Here is a 24,634-nt window from a genome sequence, read left to right on the forward strand (position 1 = left end):
ATGCCCTTGCCGAGGCGTCGGTCGTCCTTCTTGGGGCAACAGCCCCCTTCCTCCACGGCCGAAAGCTCGGGGCCGCCTGGCCGCCGAGTGAGCGTTGGAGGTGGAGGGAGCCTGTCGAGACCCCCCGGCGTCTACGTGGGCACCGTCCCCACTGGCGGCGTGAGCAGCTTGGGCACCCGAGTGTCCCGCAGAGCCCTGGGCATCAGCAGCGTCTTCCTCCAGGGTCTGCGCAGCTCTTCGGCCACTGTGCCCCTGGCCCCGGGGCTGGAGAAGGGCAGGGCTCTCTCCTATGAGAGCCTGAACAGCTGCTTGGTGGAGTACATCGAGAAGGTGCGAGCTCTCGAGCAGGTCAACCAGGAGCTGGAGGAGCACATCAGAGTCTACCTGGACAAGAAAGCAGCCAGCGTGGGCAGCTGGGGAGCGTTGCGGGAGAACTGGGAGGCGATTTACCATCAGGTGAGCGCCAGAGCGCTGTCAGCAGCGGGGAACATGGAGGGAGCTTCACGAGTCATTAGCAACCCTGAGCGGCAAGGGTTGATGCTGCTGATGAATGCCGCCTGATTTCAAGGCACGGTGCCCTAGACAGAGGGCTTTAAATCTATCTTCATGATAATTAGCATTATCATTTCACAGTGTGTTGTGGAAACTGCCTATTAAGCAAGAGAATTGCCTCAGGCATCCTGCGCATGGGGCCGATTGAAATGCACCCCAAGGCGCGATAGTCTCAGCTGATTAAAATGGGTGATTCTTTTTTTATTATTATTATAATTTTTTTCTTAGCTGTGGTTATTAACACTGAGCAACAAAAAGAAAGCTGCTAGGACTGAATTAGTTTGTGTGTCAACATGATCTCACTACAAGAACATTTTTTTTTAATTAGCAATTCAGATTTTTATTTTATTCTCTCATTTGCTCAATCACATTTTCAAAAGCTCTATTTATTTAAAAATAATAATTACATTGCTACAAATGAGTAACTCCTTCCCTTCCCTTTGTCGCCGCCCCATCATCCCTTCTTCCCACCTTCTCCATACGGCACAGGCTGCGGGGTCTCCAGGGAAGTGTTTACTGGGGGGGATGTGTGCATGCTAAATGGTGTTTGCATTGCCCTTGTGGACAAGAAACAGTTCCTTTTGCTGACCAGTAAGACCAGTAAGAATTCACAGACTGATGTCCTGCTTGTAGGGAACATGGGGTCCTGTCCCCTGAGGTCTCAGTGCACCTCATAAGTCCCAGTTTTTCAACTCCCAGTCAGCAGGAGTGGATGGGATCCCGAAGAGCTGGAGCCCAGCATCTTGCACATCTCTTCCTGGCAGGGCTTGTGCAGGTGCAGAAAATGCCATCGGCAGATCGTCAAAAAGCCTGAAAGCCAACTTTAAGTTCCTCGAGACAATTCTGCATTTTACCTTGGGCTGGCCATAGTTTTACCTCTGACAAAAGAAAGAGGGTGCGTTTTTACAGTGCACTGCATTTTTAGGGCAGGTCTTCACCCAGACTGCTACAAATATGGTCTGAACCCTGAATGCAGTGGTGCGAACTCCTGTACAAAGATCATGTCAGCAGAAGTGCTCATTTAAGCACTGACTTCTAAAGCTTTTTGTGTTGGTAAATGACATTGCTGCTGCTAATCCTATGAAGCTTCCTGAAGGGACTGGCTGCTGAAGGCAATGGGTGCTCTGAATCTGGGGTGCTTACAAAAAGCGATACCCTTTAACCGATCATCTCGCTGAGGTAGACAGGGACTTTGATGTGAGATGGGGGTTTAATGCTTTACAGCCGCCATCCTGTGTTTTCCAGATGAGTGCCCCATTTTGCAGCTGTAGACCTCACCTGCAAAACCTGCTGGGGCTAATGGCTAAGACCAAAAAAGTAGGACCATAGGCACTTATGAAGGACTGCTTCATTTTTCTTTATATGAAACCCCAACATTGTAGTGCAAATGAACATACTCGTAATAATTTTTGATCCAAATTGCTTTCCTTTTAAGCTTCCTTTATATCGTCATCCTGCCACCTTGCCTCTACCTACCTTTCTAATGAGTAAGTAAGAGCAGCTCGTAGCAAAATCTAGCTTGAATATTGTGCTCTTCCTATATAAAATCAGAAAATTAAAGCTATGTAGTAAAAGCATTTGCAAGTATTGTAGAAAATAAAAGAATTAACATAATCCATATCTATTTAACCATTAAAACACATTAGAGAAAAGATCAAGTTCTCTGAATTACTTCAATTAAATCTATAAAAGAGGCATCACTTAGTGGGTTTTGCCTTTCCCAGATATAATCTGAGCCGTTGGGTACAATTCTGACTAACAGGTTTCTTTGCTTGTTGATATTAAGCATCTAACCAAAAATGAAAGTAGGACCTCATCTAGCCCAAACACCAATTAACAACTCATTCATCCTGGAGCTAACTGGCAAAGGCATGCCAGCATCAACAGTGAAACTGTCACGTTTATTAAAACAACATCGAAATCAGTTGCTGCAGAAACGGCTGCAATCACACAAAGTCAGTAGCCTCCTGCCGTGACACGTCCCAGTAGGAAAAGTAAAAGGTGTTCAGGAGTCAGCTGTAACAGAAATGAGAGGTACCTGGCAGATATATTTCTAGATGTAATTTTTGTAAATATATTTAGATTTTCTGAAGATGTCCACATCTGCCTTAATGTGACATATCCTTTTTTTCAACCTCCTGCAAAATCTGGGGATCCATTTTGACTCCCGGCCAGCCCTGTGCATTCAGCCGGGAGGGATTCCCCGCAGCCATAAAACCCATCGAAGCTTTTTGGTGAAGCAGATGTGAAAGTCTTGGGGCAGAAAGCTTCCCAGGCAGATACCTGTTTTAACCTCAATTGCTGTGATAGGAACAGATTTTGAACAAGAAGAAGCAAACAAAAATACACAGCTGGGAAGTGCGGTCTAGTCAGGAGCCTCTTCCTCTTCCCCTGCTAGTGAGAAGACAAGGATGCGGCCACAATAAGACTCTCCTGGTCTCAAAATCAGAAATGTGAGGAGCTCATCTCTGCAGTAGGGTAGGAGAGACCCTAGTGGACCAGAGATCCCATTTCCCTCCTTTCCTTCCTGGGATGTGTTCCAGTATCCCACATTTCGGGTAATTTTCCTCCCAGCAGTAACGACTGGTTGCCAGCATTTCTCCCAACTACAGAGGTAGGGGGAAAAAAAACGTGGCAACGAGTGACTCAGAGTATGAGTGGGGGGGTTCCTTCGGGGGGAAAAACGCTCGTTTCATTGCAATTGTCAGAGTTACTACTGCAGCAGGGGATCACGGACAGGAGCTGAATGATGGGAAGCCACTACCCAGCTCACAGCATTAATTATCTGCCTGGACAGCTGGTTTGTAGTAGAGCAGGTGGACACAATGGACACACAATAATTGAGACAGGTGCAAAATGGGAGGATCTGGGGAGGAAACCAGGGAAATGAGAAATCCTTGCGGAGAGGAATTCATGTGACAGAAATACAAATTCATCTCATTTTACCCCAGGCATATTCCATGTCTTCAAGCTTCATCCTGGTCTTCTTGTGGAAAATTCTGTCTCTAATCAAATGTGTCTCTTCTGCAGAATAGAAGGTTGGTTGTAATGGCAATTCTTTCCCGCAGAGCAAGGCAGCATCTGGAAAAAGTGGACATTTGAAATAATCTCAGCGCATTTACAGAGAGGAGAGGGTAGCTCAGCCTCCGTGACCACTCAATTATGGCTGCGTGGGAGACACAGAGATTTATTTTGTCTATGAGATGGCACGCAGCACAGTTCAGATCACAGGAATAAACAGAAAAGGAGAAAAAAAGAATCAGCCTCCTGGACCAATTTTATCACTGCTGTGACTCCTGTGCATGGTTGCCAGCATCTGAAAGATTTCCAGAGTTTTCTGTAAAGACACTTCTATTTGCACCTGGCCTTACTGTCAGCGTTTACTCAGTGTTAATAGTAAGCCTGGAGAATATACAGGACTGACAGCCCCAGGAATTGCCACATTTGGACTCACACTCAGTAGTTTCTTTGCTGCAGGGCCAGGAGAGCCGCTGAGTGTTATCTGTAACACACACTAATGCAACACAGTGCGTGATTAGTGTCTGTAAATGGGAAAAATAGCATTCTGTCACTTATCTAAGTGCACAACAAACTCCTACAAGATGGCACAGAGCTTGGTCAACTGCCCTACAGAAGATGGCAAAAAACGAGTTTTAATTATGTCCTCTCAGCCACCCCCAACAGCATCACCTTGGACTACCTTCACATACAGCTCTGAGGTGGAGGGGTGAGGTTTTCTCCTTGTGTTTAGGCAACATTACAGTTCTTAGAGATCTTTTTATTTTAGGAGATATCTCCTGCTTTGAGAACCAGGCAATTTTTGACACAGTTCTGTTTACTTATAAAATATTCAATGTATAAATGAAGTTGTGCTTTCTTGGATGCAGCAGGCATCAGCAAAGGATCCATCGATCTTCTCAGCCCCTCTCCAGGTACTACCTTTCCCAAAGCAATGCAACAAATGCCTCTCTTGCTGCCTTTGGGTTTTCCTCCTTCAGGCTCTGAGAAGGGGTTCAACACAGAAAGCATGACCGAAAATGTTACAAGTTTACTGCTTGGCATCTGAGCAGCAGGCACTGGGTTGCATGCTTTTAGCCTGATTTAGCTGTGAATTACAATGTGTTGGAGGCAATGGGCTGGTAATAACCATTTCTTTCCGTGTGTGGAAGGAAGGACTAGACCGGCATCTTCTGATCTTTCTCCATGGAGGCTTCATTTGCTTTAACTCAAGTGAACTTAAAAGCCAGATAATTTTCCATTACATGAATAATTAAACCATGAGATTCACTATCGCAGGCTACACCTGAGGCCACAAATTCAGCAGCATTCAGAAAAGGATTAGGCATTTGTAAGAACAGCAAAACTATAAAAAGCAATTGATAGAGCATAGCTAAGAACTTGAAAGGCATAGTAAATCTTGCAATTCCAAACTTGGTCAGATCTCTGTTAAAAATCAAAAGTTGCCAGACATCAGAGATAAGTTTTCCCCATCAGTGTCTGTACCACATCATCCTTTATCAAGGCTGAAGTCTGCCAACTCCCTGGAAGCAGTTGGGTTTCCTTGCTGCCAGTTATAATCCAGTAAATGGGACAGTATGTTGATGTAGATTTTGATAAGATTTTTTTTGCTAAAAATAAAAATTGTGTTTTCCTGTCCATAAAATCACAGTGAAATCCAATAAAATTGTTGTTATTTTCTAGTTAAGATGTTTTATACTGCAAATATTCAGTGTTAATTCAAGAGCTGAAAAAAAAAAATCATGTTCAAAAGTTGTATGTGCATCACAGATGCGAGTGTTGAAAGACAATACGTGACTTAAAGGAGCTATTATTAGTAACAGTATTTGCATTTTTATAAGATTTCCCATTTTGGCCATTTAAATGCCACACGAGCATCACAGCATCAGCAACTTAAGCCTCCCAGAAGCCCTGCAAGGCAGGACAGCGTCATCTTCTGCTTTACAAGAGAAGGAGGCAACGCCTAAGTCTCAGGGCTTGCAATGCTCTCATTTCCAATAGACACAGAGAAGGGTGTTTCCTAAAATGCTGCATCATGCGTTTTAGTCTGTGTGTCAGCAAAGTGGCTACGAAGCCGTCTCACTACTGCTGTGTGTTTGCATCCAGCTGTTGATTATTAGGAGAATTAAATCAAACAAAAAGAGCCACTAGATGGAAGTCTTACATCTCTTCTCAAGCCTGGAAAAAGCCTTTCACAGCTCATGCAAATCAGGGAGAATTTTTCAGGAAACCTGGTTTCTGCATAGAAACTACCATGTAATTATTTATCCTTCAGGTTCACTGTCAGATTTAAAGCATCCACAGTTGATTTCCAGAAGGGCTGAGAGGCTAAAGCCTGCTGGCTCCCACTACGACATTCATCCCTGAGGCCTTCCAAACATTAGACTTTTTAATACCATTTTTACTTACACGGCACAGTTCAGGTCTGTTTGCAGTTTTGGAAAGCCCTGGACTTCCTCACTGAACATTTGGCACTAGCCGCCCATCTGTGAAGAGGGGAGTTGGGTGTTGACCGAGTGCTCAGGAGTAAGGTACCAGAGCTCTGGTAAAGACATGCTCTGTGGGGCAGGTAAGACATCACCTTAAATGTCTCAATAAAACCAGAAGATTACTACTGAAAAGTATTTTAAAAAACAGCTTGTCTCTGTACAGAAGCACAAACCTAGGCAGCGGCAAATCACCAGCTTCTGCTTTCATTGCAGCCCAAAAGCCATTTTACACTGGATTCAGCCTCTAAATTTAGCCATTAACATACCTCTGAGTGGCAGTGTGCAGCTCACAGGATTTAATGTTGCTTTTTCTCCTGGGATGTTCCAAATTCCCTCAAAGATACTCATTTTCATCAGACTTTAGGTCAGATATCGTAACCACGTGGGCTCATTGCCAGAGGCAAATGGGCTTGTTTTGACAGGGCAAGACAAATCACAGGGCAGCGTTTCTGCTCCCTGATTTGAGTCAGGGGAAAAAAAAAAAAAGAAAGCTTGTGTGAAGATCCACACATGTGAGTTGGCAGGAAGACAAAATAACTTCTGTTGGAAAAAAAAAAAAAAGAAGAAAAAAAAAAAGAAGAAAAAAAACAACCAAAAATTCAGAGCTTGGGTCAAAGAATTGCCTCTACCATGTAAAAACTAAATGTCTTTTCTCCATCTTTCAGTAGAAACTCGGGTGTCCTGGTGCAAGGGCACCCAAGGATGGCAGAGCACCACACTCCCATAGTCCTGGCTCTGCCCAGTCACTCTGAAACACTACAAAAGGGACAATCTGGGGCTGGGGAGTTAGGCCAACACTGGTAAAGCGGGGTTGCAAAAAAAGTAGGGAGAAGGAAATAAGGGGTTGAACTATGAAGACGAGCCAGTTCTGTGTGCAAAAGAGAACACAAAAGTCTTCCGTAGTTGTGTGCTGCACAGCGGAGCTGGCTGGTGTGCCGTCACATAGCATCTTTGCCCATACCTGTGGCTTTCATAACATCTCTGACTTCTGTGCATTCGCTGCACTAATTTTCTCATGTCTAAACTGGGGCTTTTTTTGCCCAGAGGCAGCATTCACAGGACTGCTCTCCTCTGTCTAGATGCTGTTTTCATGAAACGTGTTGAAATTGCATGTCCCTGGAGACGGTCTATCCCTCTATCATATTGGTTGGAATTGGCCAAGAAATCCTGCAGTTATTAAAGAAAAATTGGAAGCCTATGCAATGGCATGAGCTCTGTTTCCTTTGGAAGCCAAGCTGAGCTGGAGCTGGCAGGAACAGAGATCCAGTCTTGGGCTTTCAGCCACAGCCACCTTCTCTTTTTGTTCCTAACAGTAGGTGAGAAGTAAGAAAACCACTTGTTTTAACTCTTGTGCCTCCTTAGATTTAAAAAATGTAGCATGCTTTTAACTTCATTTGGGAATAGGTTATTCCTCCAGATCTCTCCTTATCAGATGCCTCCACATTTCTTATTTGTTTGACCAAGCATTTGTAATACATTTGGAGCAGCAAGCCACTTTTCCTGAGGATGAATGTTAATTACCATGTAGAAATGCTTCAGCCTTGCATGTCCACCTCGTCACCAAGGCCAAAGAGCAAGTAGGACCATACTAAGGCAATTATCCCACTTGCAGTACTTGCGATAACCTGTCTGGACACAGCCTTGATGTCTTCACATTGCATGGCCTGTTTCACCTCTGGGGATCAGAGTGCTTCAGGCGATTTGCAGTCTCATTTAGTTGCAGGCTTAATTATCTAAAGTAAGATTTCTGCTTCAAAAACTCTCCTGGCTCACTTTAAAAGCTGCTCTTATTCATGTGGTGGTTTGGTTTCAACCACAAATCTCCATGGGTATCTCCTGAAAACGATAATAAAGATGTTCGGTTTAGCTCTTCCAGAGTGACAGCATGGACCATGGGATGGCTGGAGCTCCCAGACCGCTGTTTGCAGAGATGATCATGACAATCCTTGTACCAAATTCAGCATGTCTTTCGTCATCTCCATAGCTCAGTGCACATGAGATTCCAGGTCAGGCAGTGGTCTTTTTTACCTCTTTATCATTTTATATAACCCTCTTGTATCATAACAGGCTACTATGGCACAACCCTTTCAGGTTTGCTTACCCCTCACGTGCCTCCTGGCTATTAAAGATACCCCCCCGCCCAGAGCCATAGCAATGATACCACAGCCTTATTTGCACAATCTTTCCAAAGCATTTCACATTCAGTGTAATAATCTTTGAAGACTGCCTGCTTCTCAGGTCTCACATCTATCACGAGAGTTTACAAGATCCCATCAGAGAAGAAAAACGACACTCTGGGAGCTGAGGACGGCTCGCAGGCGGTATGAGCAAGAAGTATTCCTTGGCTCAGTGAAGAGGACAACCCTTAAGAGGACTGCTGATATGGGAAGTAGAATAGGAACTGCATAAGTGCTACTTAAACTGTATCTAGAAAAATATAAGTGGGACTCAAATGATGAACGTACCTTGTGCACAGTAATGAATTCTGCCGCTTGCAACCAGCTGACAATCAGAACAAATGTGTTTCCACAAGAAGATGAATGCTTAGGAGCAATGAACAGTTTGGTGACAAATTGCAGCCTATTTGTAGAGAATTTGTAAATTCATACATTAAAAATTAATTTATTAAATTATCCGGAATGAGTCACTTGAACAGCCCTTGGCTAATGGGTTATTTTGAGAACCAAAGCTACGCATCTGCTTAAGATACGTGTACGCTGCATGTAGCTGATGTGCTGAAGCTCTTCATTACTTGAGCTCTGTTGTCTTTTTCTTCTAGGTGGGCGAAGCAGTCCTTGAAAATGCTCGTCTTATGCTGCACACTGAGAACATTCAAGCCTGTGCTGAAGACTTTAAAGACAGGTAGTCTTGCTGTGGCACCTAGCCGGCCACTTCCTTTGAAATTTTGCCTTGGCAAGTAATTCTTTGTGAATAGACCGGGCTCATTCTTTTAAGTTGAATATTCAACCACCTGACCTGGGAGGATTTTTGTAACAGCAAAATAATTATGATGTTAACATTATTTTGTAAGATTTTTAAGACTTATAGTAACAGAAATGTGCACTACCAAAATCACTTAAGCCATTCTTTTACATACAGACATTGATCTCTGACTAAGAGGTCAGTTTGCATTCAAATTTGAGTCGACATTTTATAAAGGCAAGCATCCATGTGATTGTTAGTTTTAATTTGCAATGCCACACAAGTGGTTTTGGAAGTAAAAATCATTCTGCTGCAGCAGCTGAGAAGCAAAAACTGTACCACTGCAAATGTCAGTGTGGAAATGTTAGATAAGAAAACAGAAATTGGCTGCACTGATTTTCCTTGACTTTACTGAGAGAAATTAATAATAAAAGAAGATCTTAAATACTGACAAACTATATTTTTAACATCTTTTTTTTTGCAAAGCCTAATATTAACGTACATGAGTGCATGAAGCTCTCTAAATTTTACTCAGAAGGCCTGATGATCCTTCCAGCTTTTATTCATAATGGACTTGTTCATTTACAAATACCTTTTTGCAAGATCTGACACATAAACTGTATTTCAAACTAATTGATTTTTATTTCCTATGATTTTTATCTCCAGCGATTTTTATCATCCCTTAAACTTCTGTCTCTCTCTGGTAATATTTTATTTAATCAGATCCAGAAGTGTGTTGATCATTTTGTTAGGTTTGCCTTTTATTTCAGAAAGGTACAACTTTGAGCTACTCATTTTATGGCTTTACATCCAGCAAGCCACACTCACATTTGAAGTAGTGTTTAAAAATATATCTTAAAAATGTCAGCTGACTTGGACAAGCAGTCTACATAACAAAACCAATGATAAATCAATCCACTGCATAGTAAAAGCTCCTAATTCTCCCTGGGATCAGCTGCCTCTTTCCAAGGCAGTTGAGCTACCAGCGATGAGGGTGGCTCTCGAGAGGCAGAGTGCAGGAGTTGCTTATGAAGCTGGCTCTCGTCTAACCTGCCAACCCCCGAGTCGAACCTCCCTGGCCACCAGGTCCCCGGCTGGATGGGTTTGATGCAAAAGGCTCCCACTCAAGGAGATTCACGACACAATCCAGCCACATTTTCAGTGGAAAGCCTAAAATGAAAAGGTACAAATGAGAGCGATGCAGCAAGCAGCGCTGTAGAATAGCAACTACCTGCCACAGTTTTCCCTATCATTGCAGCCACGATTTAGAAACTAGACATTTGCTTTAATAGCAACTCTAGTTGACAAACCTAGTGCTCAAATTTCCTGTTTATGTTGATACTACTAGGATTTGGTCTTAAGGATGGGCTGAGACCCTGGAATATAGATCAGACTTCCATCAGTGTGCATGTTGTTTTTTTCATCCATAGCTCTGAAATGTTTTTATGTGAGGAATGAGCAGTTATTCTCATTTTACAGCCAAGCAAACAGAAAAAAAGCCACCCATATTCACACAGCATATAAATACCAGACCTAGCAAGAGACCACGTGCCTCTCCATGCTTATTCAGGAATTCTATCAGGCTGATAACCACCATAGCGCAGGCTGTTAACTTGGCCTGTTTTATTTTACACTGAGTTAATGACAGGATACTCGAGGCAGTCATATTGAAGTACATCGAGACAAGGTGAGAACAAAGTATATTTTCTGTGTTTCCGTGCCTCTGTCTGGGACACAGGAGCTAATTAGCACAATGGCATCATTTAAAAAAAAAAAAATTTTTCTTCTTGCTGAGCTGGGCTATATTAAGGTTTATTCTGTTGACAGTTTGGGTTGTTTTTTTTTCTCTCTGCAGGTATGAAAACGAGCAACCATTCAGAAAGGCAGTGGAAGATGAAATTAATTCCCTATATAAAGTGATTGATGACGCTAATTTAACTAAAATGGACCTGGAGAGTCAGATAGAAAGCATGAAAGAAGAGCTAACTTTGCTGTCAAAGACTCATGAGGAAGTAAGTCCAGACTCAGGAAACTGCAAAGCCAATGTATCCCTGTTTCATCTGGTTGGTATCATACACCTAGTCCAAACCAAGCACTAAAAATCTCCACCTGCCATGTCTGGGTGCAGGGATTCTCCTGAAAACTGCTCCTATTTCTCTCCTCTCTGTTAACTTAAAGCACTAACCTCTGAGGCATGATCAAGTCACTTACATTTAGGTTTTAACTCTCTCTCATCTGATAAACATGGCATGGAAGAGATATTATCACTTAATTTCTTGCTAGACACCATACAACGGTCACGGACAGGGTGTCACGTATGTGGACATCCAACCCGTGAGGTGTGATTCTTAGCCAGAGACGTAAAGAGAAAATACTTGCGCAGGGAACAAGTGCTGGTCCTGCTGCGCTAATGCTCAGCATTAATCAGGCTCTTCTGAAAAACTCCTGCTTGGCTTAGCAAGCTACTCGGTTCCCGAAACCAGGTCTCTCCTGTGCAACACACCCCTGAAGCAAGCCACAGGGACCGGCAGCTGGAAGAGAAGCCTGTTACTGCCCAATTTTGTAACACTTTCCCACTGACTCATTACATTCACCAGCACTATTTGCATGAAGGTGGTTTATTCCCTTCAGCAGGGCTTTCAGGAGCTGACCCGAATCAGCATCTTTACTGATGGGGGTTCAATTATGGAGCTACCACTGATCCCACTTGAATTGAGATGGCTCATGGAAGCAAGGCACCACCCTGCCTTACAGTTCTTAGGGGTTATTTCTCCAACCACAAGATTTCAGCAACATTGGTAGGCATATGGAGACTTGGGTTGCCAAGATGAGGTTGCTTCATCCCCTCCGTACTTTCATGAGTCTAATCCCAAGGCTGGCATTTTGCAGAAAATAACCAGTGGCTTCAGCACTACTGCACGGCGTGAGAAAGATGCCATTACTCCAGCTGAGCTCTGGCACAATAAAGTCCTAAGGACTTTACTGAACTAATTCAACTCTTTTTTACCTTCAGTGTCCCCACTAGAAAATCCACATCAAGTCCTTTTGAACCTCTTATGCACTTGGAGAGGCCACATTTTGAGGCTTTCATCCTTGCAGGTTCATAATTCACTCCCACTCGCCCATCTATTTTTCCAGTACTGTCACTGTCAGGGGCCACTGCCTAGAAATACAATTCCCAGATGCTTTTACACCACTTTTTTTGCTTATGTCACTAGCGCATATGAACGTATTGATGTAAAGGAACTGTGGTGCCAGAGAGTTCAGATACATGTGCAAAGCTTATTTGTTCCTGTGTTCCTGAATACAGTGTACAACTGATGTGCTACCTTTAAGCGTGCGATTCTAGACACGCTAATTCTCTCCTGCTTATGTGTTTTTGGAGCACTTATATGTAAAGGAGGAGCAGAATGCTGGCACAGAGCAGGAGCGTGCTCTTCATCTAACGCGCATGTGCATAAAAACGCACATGTGGCTCACACAAGCTGCAAGGCTGTAGAGCTCCTGCTCCCTCTTCCTTGCCCCCCTCCGAAGCCATCATTCAATTGTCCAGCTTATCTTCTTTTATGTCTGTTATTTTTGTTCAAGGATGTGAAGGTATTATATAAGCAGCTTGCTGGATCTCAGCTGGAAGAACTCGATGTTCCCTTAGGAAGTGGCCTGGATGACATACTGGAAAAAATCAGAATCCACTGGGAGAGAGACATTGAAAAGAATCGTGCTGAGACAGGTGCCCTGCTCCGTACCAAGGTGAGTGCTCCATAACCCACTCCAACATCAAGGGATTGGAAACAAACACAAAATCTGTCTAACACTCTGTGGTAACTTTGAGGGCTGAGTGTTTGTTTTTTTCTTGAAACAAAAAAAAAAGATTGTAAAAATCTAAAGGATTTTGGTCCAAGTCCATTGGAAAATACACTCATAAATATCAGTGGCTTTCTTGGGATGCACAGAGTTTAGTAGTGGAAGTGACCCTGCTGATCTCACAGGTATCTGTGGGATACTTCTAAGGGATCTGAAATGTTGGCTGAGAAAAACAAACTTAAACAGTTGATACCTTCTGTGTCGGATAAGCCACAGTCGTTACCCTTCTTACTAGGATCATTCCTCCACTGAACAACTTACAGGGTTCTGTACATCCAAAGGGCAAAATACATTGCTGTACACTAAGAATACAGCTACAGACTCCTTGTGGGTTTCTCCTTGAAATTGTTTCCTTGGGCAGTGGTGGGAAAACTGGATATTAACTTAGAAATGAAAAGTGATGATAGTAGCCATTCCCTTTGAAAGTTCTCTCCTCTCCCGATGCCAAGTCTGAAGCAGCCTTTTAATTCCAGCTTTTTCTCTGTCATGAAGGATCACTCATTTTCCAAAGTGGCTGGCTGAAGTAAGTAGTTTTGCAGAGCTGAAGCACTAAGTTTGGTGCATGATCCTACATTTTAGTAGCCATCTCATTCTGAGTTGGCTATTACAGCAGAGCACGGCACAGCAAATCATAACTACAACTGTGCTTCAGAAATATTTAGCAAAAACATAGCCGCCTCGTTCCACAGTACAGAGCTACCATGAGAGGAACAGGCAGTAGTGAAGGCAAATAACAAGAAGAAAAGCAAGAAATACATTTGCAAAGATACATGCAAGCTCTGAGTAGGTCTTTATTTTCAAAATATAGAAGAAAAATCCAGTGACAACAGTGATACCAAAGGTGCTAGGGAATGTACAAGAAGCCAACCAGAGCCAATCCCAGAGGTCCCATCAAATTTGTGAGCGTGCCAGACTGTTGCTAAGCAAATTTTTCATAAGGTTAGTCTGTGGGGGCCTAATTTTCAGCTGGTACAGCCCAAAGGAAGTTAGTGACACAGTAATAAACTATATGAGCCCAGACGACGCCTCCATACAAAGTGTATGCAGCCCTGAAAAGTCAGAGCATTCTCGGCAGCTTTTCCCAGAAAATCTGTTCCTGGTTCCTGTTGCACCATTTGGTTATCCACACTGTGAAAAATTTGTCCTTGCTCTTTTGCGATATCAGAGGAGAGAGAGCACTTCTGTTCTCTCCCTTGCTCTTTATTACTGTTTCTTTAGTCTCTCTTTGTGAGCTTTCCTTGGTCCCTAATGTGTTTATTTTTTTTCTCTGCACTCACTCTTTGGTGTAACTGTGACCAGTTGAGACCAAGATATTCCAAATGGTGTCCTCGCACTGACTTAGATGTCAGGGCAGTACTTTTGTTATTTTCTGACCAATTCCCTTGCCTCATTTGCTTTATCTTCTGACTAGACTTGGGATCTTGGGTAGATTTTTCATGGGTATTGAACATGCTTGACGTAATGATGTGGCACTGTTCATTCATGTAGTTTGATTCCACACATCCACCCCTGCTCAAGAATGCATAATCAGAAAAGCAGGACAGGGTCAAGATGAATTTTCGGAGTGGAATGGAAGTATTTTGCATAGTTTAACTTTAGTGTCAGCCAGAGGAAATGTAAGTTTTGACTGAAGAATTGTATTTGCTGGAGATCCCAGAGCTCTACATTAAAAACTTTGATCTCAGCCCTCATTAAAAAGTACAAAAATTTTATTTTTACTAAGGTACCTTTTTCTTCACCTATTTCCAAGAAGCCTGAACTAAACACGTGTTAAAAAATCACAAGCAACAAGAGTATGGAATTGCATAAGAATATCTTAATTCAACTAACAGAAATTATTTTTCTGACCTCTGTGATATGACTTCTGCTCTGATTCATAGAATTCTATGTGAAAAATCAAGGAGTGAATACTTCTGAAATCAAATAGACTAAGTGAAAACACTTAACTTTTAAAAAATATAATAGTACAGCTCCAAAAAGAAAGCAAGCTTTTCTTTTTATAGGTCATTTAAAATGTACTAGTATGAATGCTGAACAGCTTTTGTTGACATAGATAAAATATGTATACTTACGCACATAAGCCATTTTACAGTAAATGCATAGAAAATATTATAATTTTGACACTAAGAATTATCCAGAATTGTTCAACCAAGGGATTTAATACACAAGAATCAAACTTAAAGCCAAAATTGCCACAAACTGGGAAAATATTAACTGTTAGTTTGGTGTATAAGGAAACTAAAACATCATTTGAGTAGGCTGTGATGACAGTCGCAATCTTTTACCAACAGCAGGCTGAAGCGGCAACTGCCGTGCGAACCCAGGAGGAAGAGCTGGTGGAGGGCCTCAGAACTGAGTTCCATGAAATTGCCTGCAAAATACAGAGCTTGCAAGCAGAAACTGAATCTTTGAGAACCTTGGTAAGTAATGTTGGGTTTTCAATGGGTAGATTCTGTGTGAATTCAACATGCCTTCTGAGGAAAACATTGCCATCTTGGGATGCATACTTAAGAATAAATCCCATTTTCCAGTGGATATAGTTTCAAGAGATGCCAGATATTTCTAGGCATGCTAGACATTTCTTCACTGATGTGTGTGATGCACTAAGTGTACCACATTTGACAACTGGATCCCAAATTTCAATCTTCAGTGTATTCATACTCAATTTCACTGAGATTGTTGGGTGAGCAGTACTCTACAATATACGAAGAATATCTGTGCCTGTTAACCAAAGTAGTTCCACCTTTGCAATGACAACACACATTTTTCAAAGTATCTAGAAAGGAATTCTCCAAATATTAGATCTCCACTTAAGCATATTTAATGGAGATATTGGCCAAACCTGAATAAAAATTACTATGAGGCACAAGAAAACTGACTGTTAATGTCTGCTGTCCTGCCCTAACAGAAGAGGGGTCTGGAGAACTCTTTATACGACGCCAAGCACTGGCATGACATTGAACTGCAGAACCTAGGCTCTGTCATTTCCAAGCTGGAGGCAGAAATGGGAGAAATCAAAGTAGAAACTGAGCAGCAGCAGAGGGATCGTGAAAATCTGCTGACCAGGAAACAACAGCTGGAGAAAGACATTGCCGCATATCACTGCCTTCTGGATGGAGAACAAAGCAGGTACTCATCACTAAAAGCAAGTGTGCCACGAGGATGGAGAACATATGCTCCATGGGAAGGGGTTATGAGATTGCTGGAAGCAGGAGGACTAGGGTGGGTCTCATGTTTCATAAGGCTGGGTGGTAGCCGGTTACGTTTGGACAAGCTGCCGAAGGGGAAGAACACCCCAACTCCAGCTGTGCAGAGATTCCTGATGTATTGGAGATGAATGGTTTCCGGCCCTGCCATGGAAGGACAGGGTTTAGGAATACACCAGTATCAGCCTCACTTCCCTGAAGGTTTGGGATGTGAGATTAAAAAGCTACTACAGCATCCAGTGGCTACATTAGCAGCTGCAAAGCAGCTGTGCTGTTGTTTCTTGGGTACATTATGCCTTCTCTCCTCCTCCCACTATACAGTCCAAACATTAAAGCTGGGATCCTGGCAAAGCTCCCTTTCTAAGCACATAAGTTCCTCTCTAAGTCCAAGGACAGAATCTGGCTCACTGACTGTGTCCTTTGTGAAGAAATATAGTTCAGACTCTTTCTGGGAATAACCTGTAAACAAGTTAACAGTGGTTGGGTTGTGTGGTTGGGCTTTTTTAAGATCCTTAATCACCATTAGTCATGGAACCTCTGAGAATCTGATCCACAGATTTTGTCTTGCTCTTCTGCTCAGGTCATGGAAATTTTTTTTATATCAGATCTTGCTGAAGTTGATGAGATTTCACTAGCTGGACTGAGGAAAGTACTTGGTTCAGCAATTTTCCTATTTGTAGTAGTGGCCAATTATTTTATTTTTTTTTTACTTTCAGCTGATTATGAATCTCCCAGCCCACAGAAGACCATTGCCATTAAAGCAAAAAAAAAAGATGTCACTGCCAATTATGTTCGTGGAAGCTAAAAACCCATCAAAGCAGCCTGCTTTATTCAGTTTGATTCAACAATCAAAGTAGGTTGTAGCTTGAACAACTTTATTAGACCCTCTTCATGTAATTGCTTTGCTTACAGATTTCAATTTACTCATGTTGTTAAAATTATAATAAAAATAAAGAATATCAGGTTTTTTTGTTTGTCTTTTTCTTTCCTTCCCATATTTTTCATGATAGCTCAAGGGGGCTGGATTAAGGGGGCTTTACTTCCAGCAAGTAAACTGTTTCTTTTTATAGTACAAATATATCAAAATTGAACTTACCCCTTCACAGCACACAGCATCCACGTGGAAATGGCAAGCGCTCTGTTGTGTCACAATACCATCAGCTCACTAGTGTGAAATCTAATTTGAATAATACTGAAGCTGTTAAAGTGTGCCATTAACTCAATGCAATTAATTTTGCAGTGCGTAAGCCAGCAAAAGCACTAATGCAAGCATCCCAGCAGTACTTAATAAACAAATTTTAACTCTAGATCAAACTTTTCAAAAAGTTGAAGGTGAAGGAGAGCAACGGCAGTTCTGTCTGCAGTTCAGGTCCTTTTACCATATACTCAGAGTCTTAGCCAGGGTGCTAGTTTGTGCAAATGCGATACTTTTTAATCTATTGATATATTTTGACACTTGTTTTTTGTATGCTTGGGTCTTTCTTGATGTCAACATCCCTTAAGGCAGGTTGGCCAAACTTCTTTTGAACAGGCACCCAGATGGCATCAATGTGTGGGTGATCCTCTCTTATTTTGATGGCATCATGATGAAAAAGATTTGCCATCTTTCACTTTTGACTTTCTTTTATATTTTAAGTATTGACATCCTTATTGTATCACATTTGCAGTATGGTCATATAAAGTGCCAAGACGGATCCTGCATTGTCAGAGAAACGTACTGAACCTTGGCCCACACTACACAAAATCTGAGGTAGATGGCAGGCTTTCCTTAACAAGTCCCTGCACAGCAATGAAGCTAACCATACCTGTGTTTGTTGGATTAGGACTTTACAACATCAACAGTTACACAGAGTGACAACATAGTTCAATAATTGGACTCAAAAATACTGAGAAATGGCATATATTAGAGAACATAATGGCATAGAGTATACGTGAGGGGCAGTCTGAAGATACTTTGATTATCTAACAAAGCTACTTTGTTTTCAGTGACTGATAAAAGCAAGTACACTCCAAATCTACTAAACTTGACTCCCCAGTGAATAACAGGAACCAGCACACACATGTCATCATGCCTTTCCTTGCACATTCCCCTACACACGCCAAATCATTCCTGATACAGTTACTTGACAAACAATTCCTCATTTAATCTCTGCAAATGGCCATTTGGCATGTACCACCTGGAAGATTTTGAACAAAAAAAAATTACAGGATTAAGAGATTACCCAATAAAAATTAAAAAAAAAAAAAGGCAGATGATGGCAGATTCTCTTTTTCTCCTCACAGAATGTAGGCTCCCCAGAACAGTGATAATACCTTCTTACGTATCAGTGCAAAACTTAGCAAGCTGAGACTCCATCAAGAATAATGATGATGAGAGAAAATACACACAAACAGTGGTACAAGAGATGAGACGGCACAGACCCTCGGGTTGTTGTTAACTGCTAGAAATTGCTCCCCTTTGTTCAGCAGACTCGGCCGGGCCTAGGGCGGACCCGCTGCTGCCCAGGGCTAAGCCAATTGGTAGCAGAATGTTCTGTGATAACACCTCTGCAATAATGTGATTAAGAAGGGGAAAACAGGAAAAAAAAAAAAAAAAGAGAAGAGAAGATGTGAAGAAGCTGAGCAGGGGCAGAGGCGGAGAGGGGGAAGTGCAGGCCTCGTGAGCCTTGCAGGCCTCACTCTCTGGCTTTTCGCCAGGCGGCCGACTGGGCCCAACTCAGCCCGGCTGCAAGAAGTGGAGAGGAGATGAGATGGACAATGTGAAGAGATTCTGAGAAGCGTCTGCCAGACTGTTGTGAAGAACTTTTCTTGTGAGAGGAACAGCTGCAGACGCCAAGGTCAGTGAAGAAGGAGGGGGAAGAGTAATGCAGCTCCCTGCCAAGATTCCCCTGAAGCCTGTGGTGATGACCATGGTGGAGCAGGTTGTCCCCCTGCAGCCCATGGAGGTCCACGGAGGAGCAGAGATCCACCTGCAGCCCGTGAAGGACCCCACACCGGAGCAGGTGGAGGCCTGAAGGAGGCTGTGGCCCATGGAGGGCCCACTGGGACAGCTGTTCTAGAGGGACTGCACCCCGTGGAAGAGATGACCCACGTCAGAGCAGTTTCACGAAGGACTGTGGTGTATGGGTGGGACCCCACAATGGAGCAGGGGAGGAACGCGAGGAGTTCTTCCCCCAACTATGAAGCAGCGGCGTAAAACAACACATGATGACCTGACAGCAACCCCCATTCTCTCTCCCCCCCCGTGCCACTCGGTGGGGGGAAGGTGGTAGAGATAATGTTAACCTCGGGAAAAGGGAGGGGTAGGGTGAGGTTATCTTGTTCTCTGTCTCATCATCCTGCTGGTTTTAGTAATAAATGAATAGTTTTCCCCAAGTTGAGTCTGTTTTGTCCATAATGGTGACTTTAAGGATTTTCTCCCTATCTGTATCTCAAACCTCGAGCCGTTTTTCTTATATTATCTCTCCCTATTCTCTCAGAGGGTGAGGGGAGTGAGAGGGAGACTGCGTAGTCTGGTCCCAGTCGGGGCTGAACTACGACAATCCTACAGCATAAAAATATACAATCTGGCATCAGATCTCTTTGCTATTTTCTATTGATGCTTCAGGTATGAAAAGACACTGCTGGCTATCCCACTGTGAATCTGTTCTTTATAAATGTCACTGATAGAGAGAAACCTGGTGAATCTATGAGTCTACGATCATATCGTGATGTGAAACGAAGGATTATTTAAAGTTTCTTATATGCCATTCCAAGCTCTTGTTCCAACAAAACTTGAATCGTAGGCTCAAATGATCCAGCATACCTCATAAAAATTAAGTTAGATTCCTACTGAGACCTTTATTCATTGGAATTGAAATAGTTTCTTGCAAAATCATCAAGGCATTCCAGTATGGAGAAGTGGCTGAAAAAGAAGGAAGCATCTAAGCATAAATAATGAATTTCCAGCAGCTTTTCTCTCTATCCCTAGTAAGAACAAAAGTGACTGAAAAGATCATTTTTGTGAAAGTTCATCAGAAATCAAATGTAGCATACCTGGCCCTTCTAAAAAAAAAAAAAAGTGCTTTCATATGAAGTGCGAACAGTCTTGTGAAGAAATCTCTCTCTCCTTTTACAAAGATTTCTGCTAGGTACCTAGCTAGCTACACAGCCCCTCCGACACACTTTGCCACCCTGAATGCTACCCAAGTATTAACAGCCTCCACCATCCCAGTGAGATGGGAAACTGAGAACATGAGAGACTAAAGGCTTTCACAACTACTTGTCGGTGCTAAGGTCCATAAACTGATTTATCTTTACATTTATCCTCTAGTCTAGCAGCTGCCGTATTAAATACACATGAACATGTTTCAAATTGTTTTTTCTAAGAAAACCGAAACCAGAAAACAGATTTTATTATCTCCTATAGCAGTATACATCATACCTATATTTCCATGCAGGGATTTGTAACATTTGCTGTTATGAAGACTCAGGATGTAGTCAGAGGGTACAGACAACACAATCTAACAGTCAGCTGCTGCATAAAATGACATTTCTACTCCCCCTCACTTGCCATGCATTCCCACCACCCTGTCTTGTGTTAGCCCCAACACCTGTCTGATGGCTCAGGAGACAGTTCAGGAAGCAAAATCAGCAGAAAATTAGCCCTGCAAAACGCAGGGAAGCTTTCCTGCCACTCAGCTCCCTGAATGCAGGGTCAGACACGTACCAGCAGCAGCACAGGGATGGGAGGGGGAGAACCAGGGCTGTAAAGCACGGCCGCCCTCCTTGGCAATACCCAGTCACTGGGTCGCATTAGCTGTACCGTCAAACCCTATGTGTACTTTATCCTCCTCCTCATGCAGGCACGGCTTCTTCTGTGCCACAGCTTGAACACACGCTGCTGCATCCTCGGGGGAAGCAGAGGGTGCCAGCCCTACGCTAGCCCATGCTTCCTTGCAAATTTCACATTGAACACCAGCAGACCGCATCAGCTAGGAACCGGTACTCTAGCCTATCATCCTACTCTTTACATTTTAGCATAAGCATTATCATATTGATTCTACAGTTAAAATATTATTTTTAAGTTGACTTCAAGCTGGCATTGTGTAAAATGTAATACTTCAACAAAACACCATGCACTGCTGCCACCACCACCTGCTTTCAGATGGCAATTACTGGTGGAGAAAAGGGCGTGGTAACACTTCTCCCTTCTGGCTGCAGAGGTCTGAAATTACAGCAAGCTCCTAGCACCCCAAAGCTGATGGGAAGGCTAAGCTCCAAAAGAGAACCAGAGCCCATGCTGTGGCAACGACTATACCAGAACCCTTCTGCAAGCTGCTCTGCCCCTAAGGGCATCTTCTCCAATTTCCTTAAGCAGGCATCTGCCTAAGAGTTATTGAACGAAGTGTTCTTCTGCTTGTGCTCTGCAAATGTCAAAGCAGTTTGCAGTGCTATCACCTTCATGTCACAGAGTGGAGATAATTAGGCACAAAGAAGTAAGAGTAAGACAAAACACTGGCTGACTGGAAATTTAAGTCTGCTTCTAAATCTTGCATTACTCTCAACTCGCTTCGTCTTTCCTTTCTTCAGTTTCCCCACAGGAATAGTGGCTGCTGCATCTCTTCCCCTACATACAGTAGTGCTTCATTCCTCAGTCTTTAAAAAATGCCCCAAAATGCACATGGAACAGCATCACGGCAAGACTTACCATAGCTACAGGACAGGGCCAAGAGGTGGACAAGCACCACTGCATGCCACGACAGGCATGCTGCAGCGTGCATTGCTAAAGCGAGGGGGGAAGAGACAAAGTCCTCGGGGCAAATCTGTACCTGAGCAGAGGCACTCAGAGCACTGCGTCTTGCCAAAGGCTGGTCACGCAGGTCAGTGACACACAGCACAGTAGAAAGCTGCCTGCTGAACTCATGCTCCCGTCACGGCAATGTGGCATTCTGGATATATTCCTTGCGTTACAAACATCACTTTTGCCCGTCCATGCCTGTGAGCCATTCTTCAGCCAAATGTCCTCTGTGTAAGTACTGAGGATTGTTGAATTTGAGAGAGGAAAAGAAAAAGAAAAAACAGAAATACTGACCTTTTTTTTTCTGCATCTAATATTTTATACAGCAACAATCTTAACCATAAAAGCTAACGCGATGCATTCGCAGAGAACTAGAAATGCCGTGCATCAGCACGTTTTCGCAATTTCACATAAAAATAAAACTAGAGGTGGGAGGCAAATCCAAGCATAACTGCATAACTAACGCTTCCTTTAAATCGCCAACCGAGGCGTGTCTTTAAATCTGGATCTAAGCCTTCCGAGGCCTAAAACGTTGCTGCTATTTTCCATGGTTTCCACTGAGTCTGTTCCAGATTTAACAGCTGAAACATTTCTTGGTACTCCGCTCCTGACAGGTATTAAGTTTCTAATCCAGAGTTGGTCATTCCAGCCTCACAGCACTGCATCTGCAAGGGACAAGCAACGTAGACGCTAAAAGCAGCAAAAAGTCATCAAGGTTCGCATTCTTCAGCCTGATGCTAGGGGTTATCCATAGTAATGCAATGAAAATGTTTTACCAGCTGCTGATATTCAGAAAAAGTGTAGCTTAGAATCAGACACAGTATCATACTTAGTGGCCATTATTGGCTTATCTACCACAAAAGCCGAGGGATACAAATTGTCTGCTTAGTTGCAAATTATTATCAGTGCTGAGCCTGCAAGCCACTGCACGGTGCAGCGTGGAGGTTGTGTCAGCTTCCCGGGCAGCAATGGACTGCAAATGCAAGGGAAGGCAGCACTTCGACAAAGGGAACGTCAGACACTTTCACACCGAGCGGTCCTGTGTCACATCTTCCGTGCGACCTTCTGCCAACCGAAGGGGAGAGCAGGAGTAGGAGGGGAGCCCAGGTGCACCAAGGAGACACAGAAAATGAGACCTCGCTACCAAATTTGCTTTTTACTTCAGTAATTATTCCTATCACGGAATAGAAAGTGGTGCTGATCAGACAGCATTCTCAGTGTTACCAGATAAACCGTTATGCTTGCAATTTTTAGTCCTCAGGGCCTGCTCTCTGGGATCAAATCGTGTACCTGCACAGTGTCGACGGTAGTAGAGAAATACAGGGAGAACATGGCATGACAGACTTAAAAAGAGGACTGTAACAAATCTCCCAAAGGCAGAACACTCAGATATAGGGATTTAGTTACTCACAGCAACAAAATGCTTCACAAAGACATCGGATATTTAGCCTCTTTCTGCAATATGGCAATGGCACCTCCTCTGTTTTTTTTTTCAAATAAGCAGACAATTATGGATGGAAAACACTGTATCACAGGATTTTCATGGACACAAATTAAAGAGACCGTCAAACACTCTCCAAAGTTCAGAAAAACTTTTCATTTGTATTTTAATATATACATATGTAATGATTTAAAAAGAAAATATCACTAAGCATAAAATGATACTTAATAGATCAAGAATACAAACATGCTTACTTTTGTATTATTATAATACAAACCAATGCTTATGCAACAGATAATTCTCGTTTGGGCTCACACTTTAGCAGCAGGACCATCCGTCTCCTTTTGGCTAACCAACAGTCAGTCATCGGAAACAATGTTTCATGTAATTATTTATGACTCATGACAGTCTGAGGCTGGTTTTCAAAATGTCCTGCCTCAAAACTTTCGACGGTGCATTTGAAAGCCACAGTAAACTTTTTAAACACCCATGGGTTTTTTTTTTTTTTTTTCCAGGGCTAAAGGTCACTACAGTACACAGAGCCAGTGGCGACAATCTGCAGACACCCAGCATGAGGTTTGTTTTCCAGCAGATATTCCCCAGGGTTCACTACGAGTCAGGAAAGCAGCTAGGAAGTTCACGCCAACACACGGGGACATCCCAGACACGGGTGTTTCAAGTCTTACTCATTTAACCACAACATTTCCAAGATGAAAGCTAAATTCCTTCCTTCCATCCTTGATAGCGACAACGTAAGTACACGGCCCGTTCCAGGGCGTGGGGCAGCGAAGCCTCAGCCACTTCAGTCCACGCTGACAACTGGGGAACAGGGCACAGACCGAGCCGCCCCTCGGCGAGCCGAGGCCCCCTGTGCCGGCAGGGCTGGCCAAGGGCAGGGGCGGCGCCCGCAGCCCTCTCAGCCTCCTCGGAAGCGGCTCCGGCAGCGCTCTCCGCGGACAGCCCCCACTCGGGCTCCCCTTCCTCTCTCTCCCTCCCTCACTCACTCCGCGACAGGCCCCGACGGGAAGGGCCCGGCCCCGGCCCCGGCCCCGGCCCCGCCCGACGCGGGAAGCAGCCAACGGCCGGCCCCCCGCGCGGCTCCCCTCAGGGGAAGGCGGAAGCGCCGGACGCCGACTCGCACGCGGAAACGGCCGCCGGGCGCACGCGCCGGCAGCGCCGGGCACGCGCCGAGCCGCCCCCACGCGCCGGGAGAGCCCCGCCCCACAGCGCGCACGCGCTGCCCCGCTCAACCGAACCCCCGTGCGCCTTTCCCCCCGGCCCGGCTCGGCTCGGCTCGGCTCGGCTCGGCCAATCCCCCGCCGCGCCACCGCCTCCCAGCCCGTCACGCATTCTCGCGTCGTGA

At 43.8% G+C, this 24,634-nt stretch overlaps 1 protein-coding gene across 1 annotated transcript; it reads left to right on the forward strand.

Annotated features, from left to right (window-relative positions):
- On the forward strand, positions 1–24,634 carry BFSP2 (beaded filament structural protein 2). The gene is made up of 8 exons (XM_086741466.1): positions 1–456; positions 8,839–8,921; positions 10,837–10,993; positions 12,570–12,731; positions 15,137–15,265; positions 15,754–15,974; positions 23,787–23,847; positions 24,017–24,634. The coding sequence occupies exons 1-8, from the start codon at positions 1–3 to the stop codon at positions 24,632–24,634; spliced, it is 1,887 nt and encodes a 628-aa protein (XP_086597592.1).

The sequence above is a fragment of the Chlamydotis macqueenii genome, chromosome 2 (assembly GCF_036417535.1).
Source record: "Chlamydotis macqueenii isolate bChlMac1 chromosome 2, bChlMac1.mat, whole genome shotgun sequence".
NCBI lineage: Eukaryota > Metazoa > Chordata > Aves > Otidiformes > Otididae > Chlamydotis > Chlamydotis macqueenii.

Bases quoted from the DNA above. Each gene is read 5' to 3' on its own strand.
- BFSP2 (XM_086741466.1), top strand. From the start codon at position 1: ATGCCCTTGCCGAGGCGTCGGTCGTCCTTCTTGGGGCAACAGCCCCCT. The intron at 15,975-23,786 runs GTACTCATCACT...TTTTTTTTCCAG, and splicing joins CTGGATGGAGAACAAAGCAG to GGCTAAAGGTCACTACAGTA. The intron at 23,848-24,016 runs GTTTGTTTTCCA...CATCCTTGATAG, and splicing joins CTGCAGACACCCAGCATGAG to CGACAACGTAAGTACACGGC.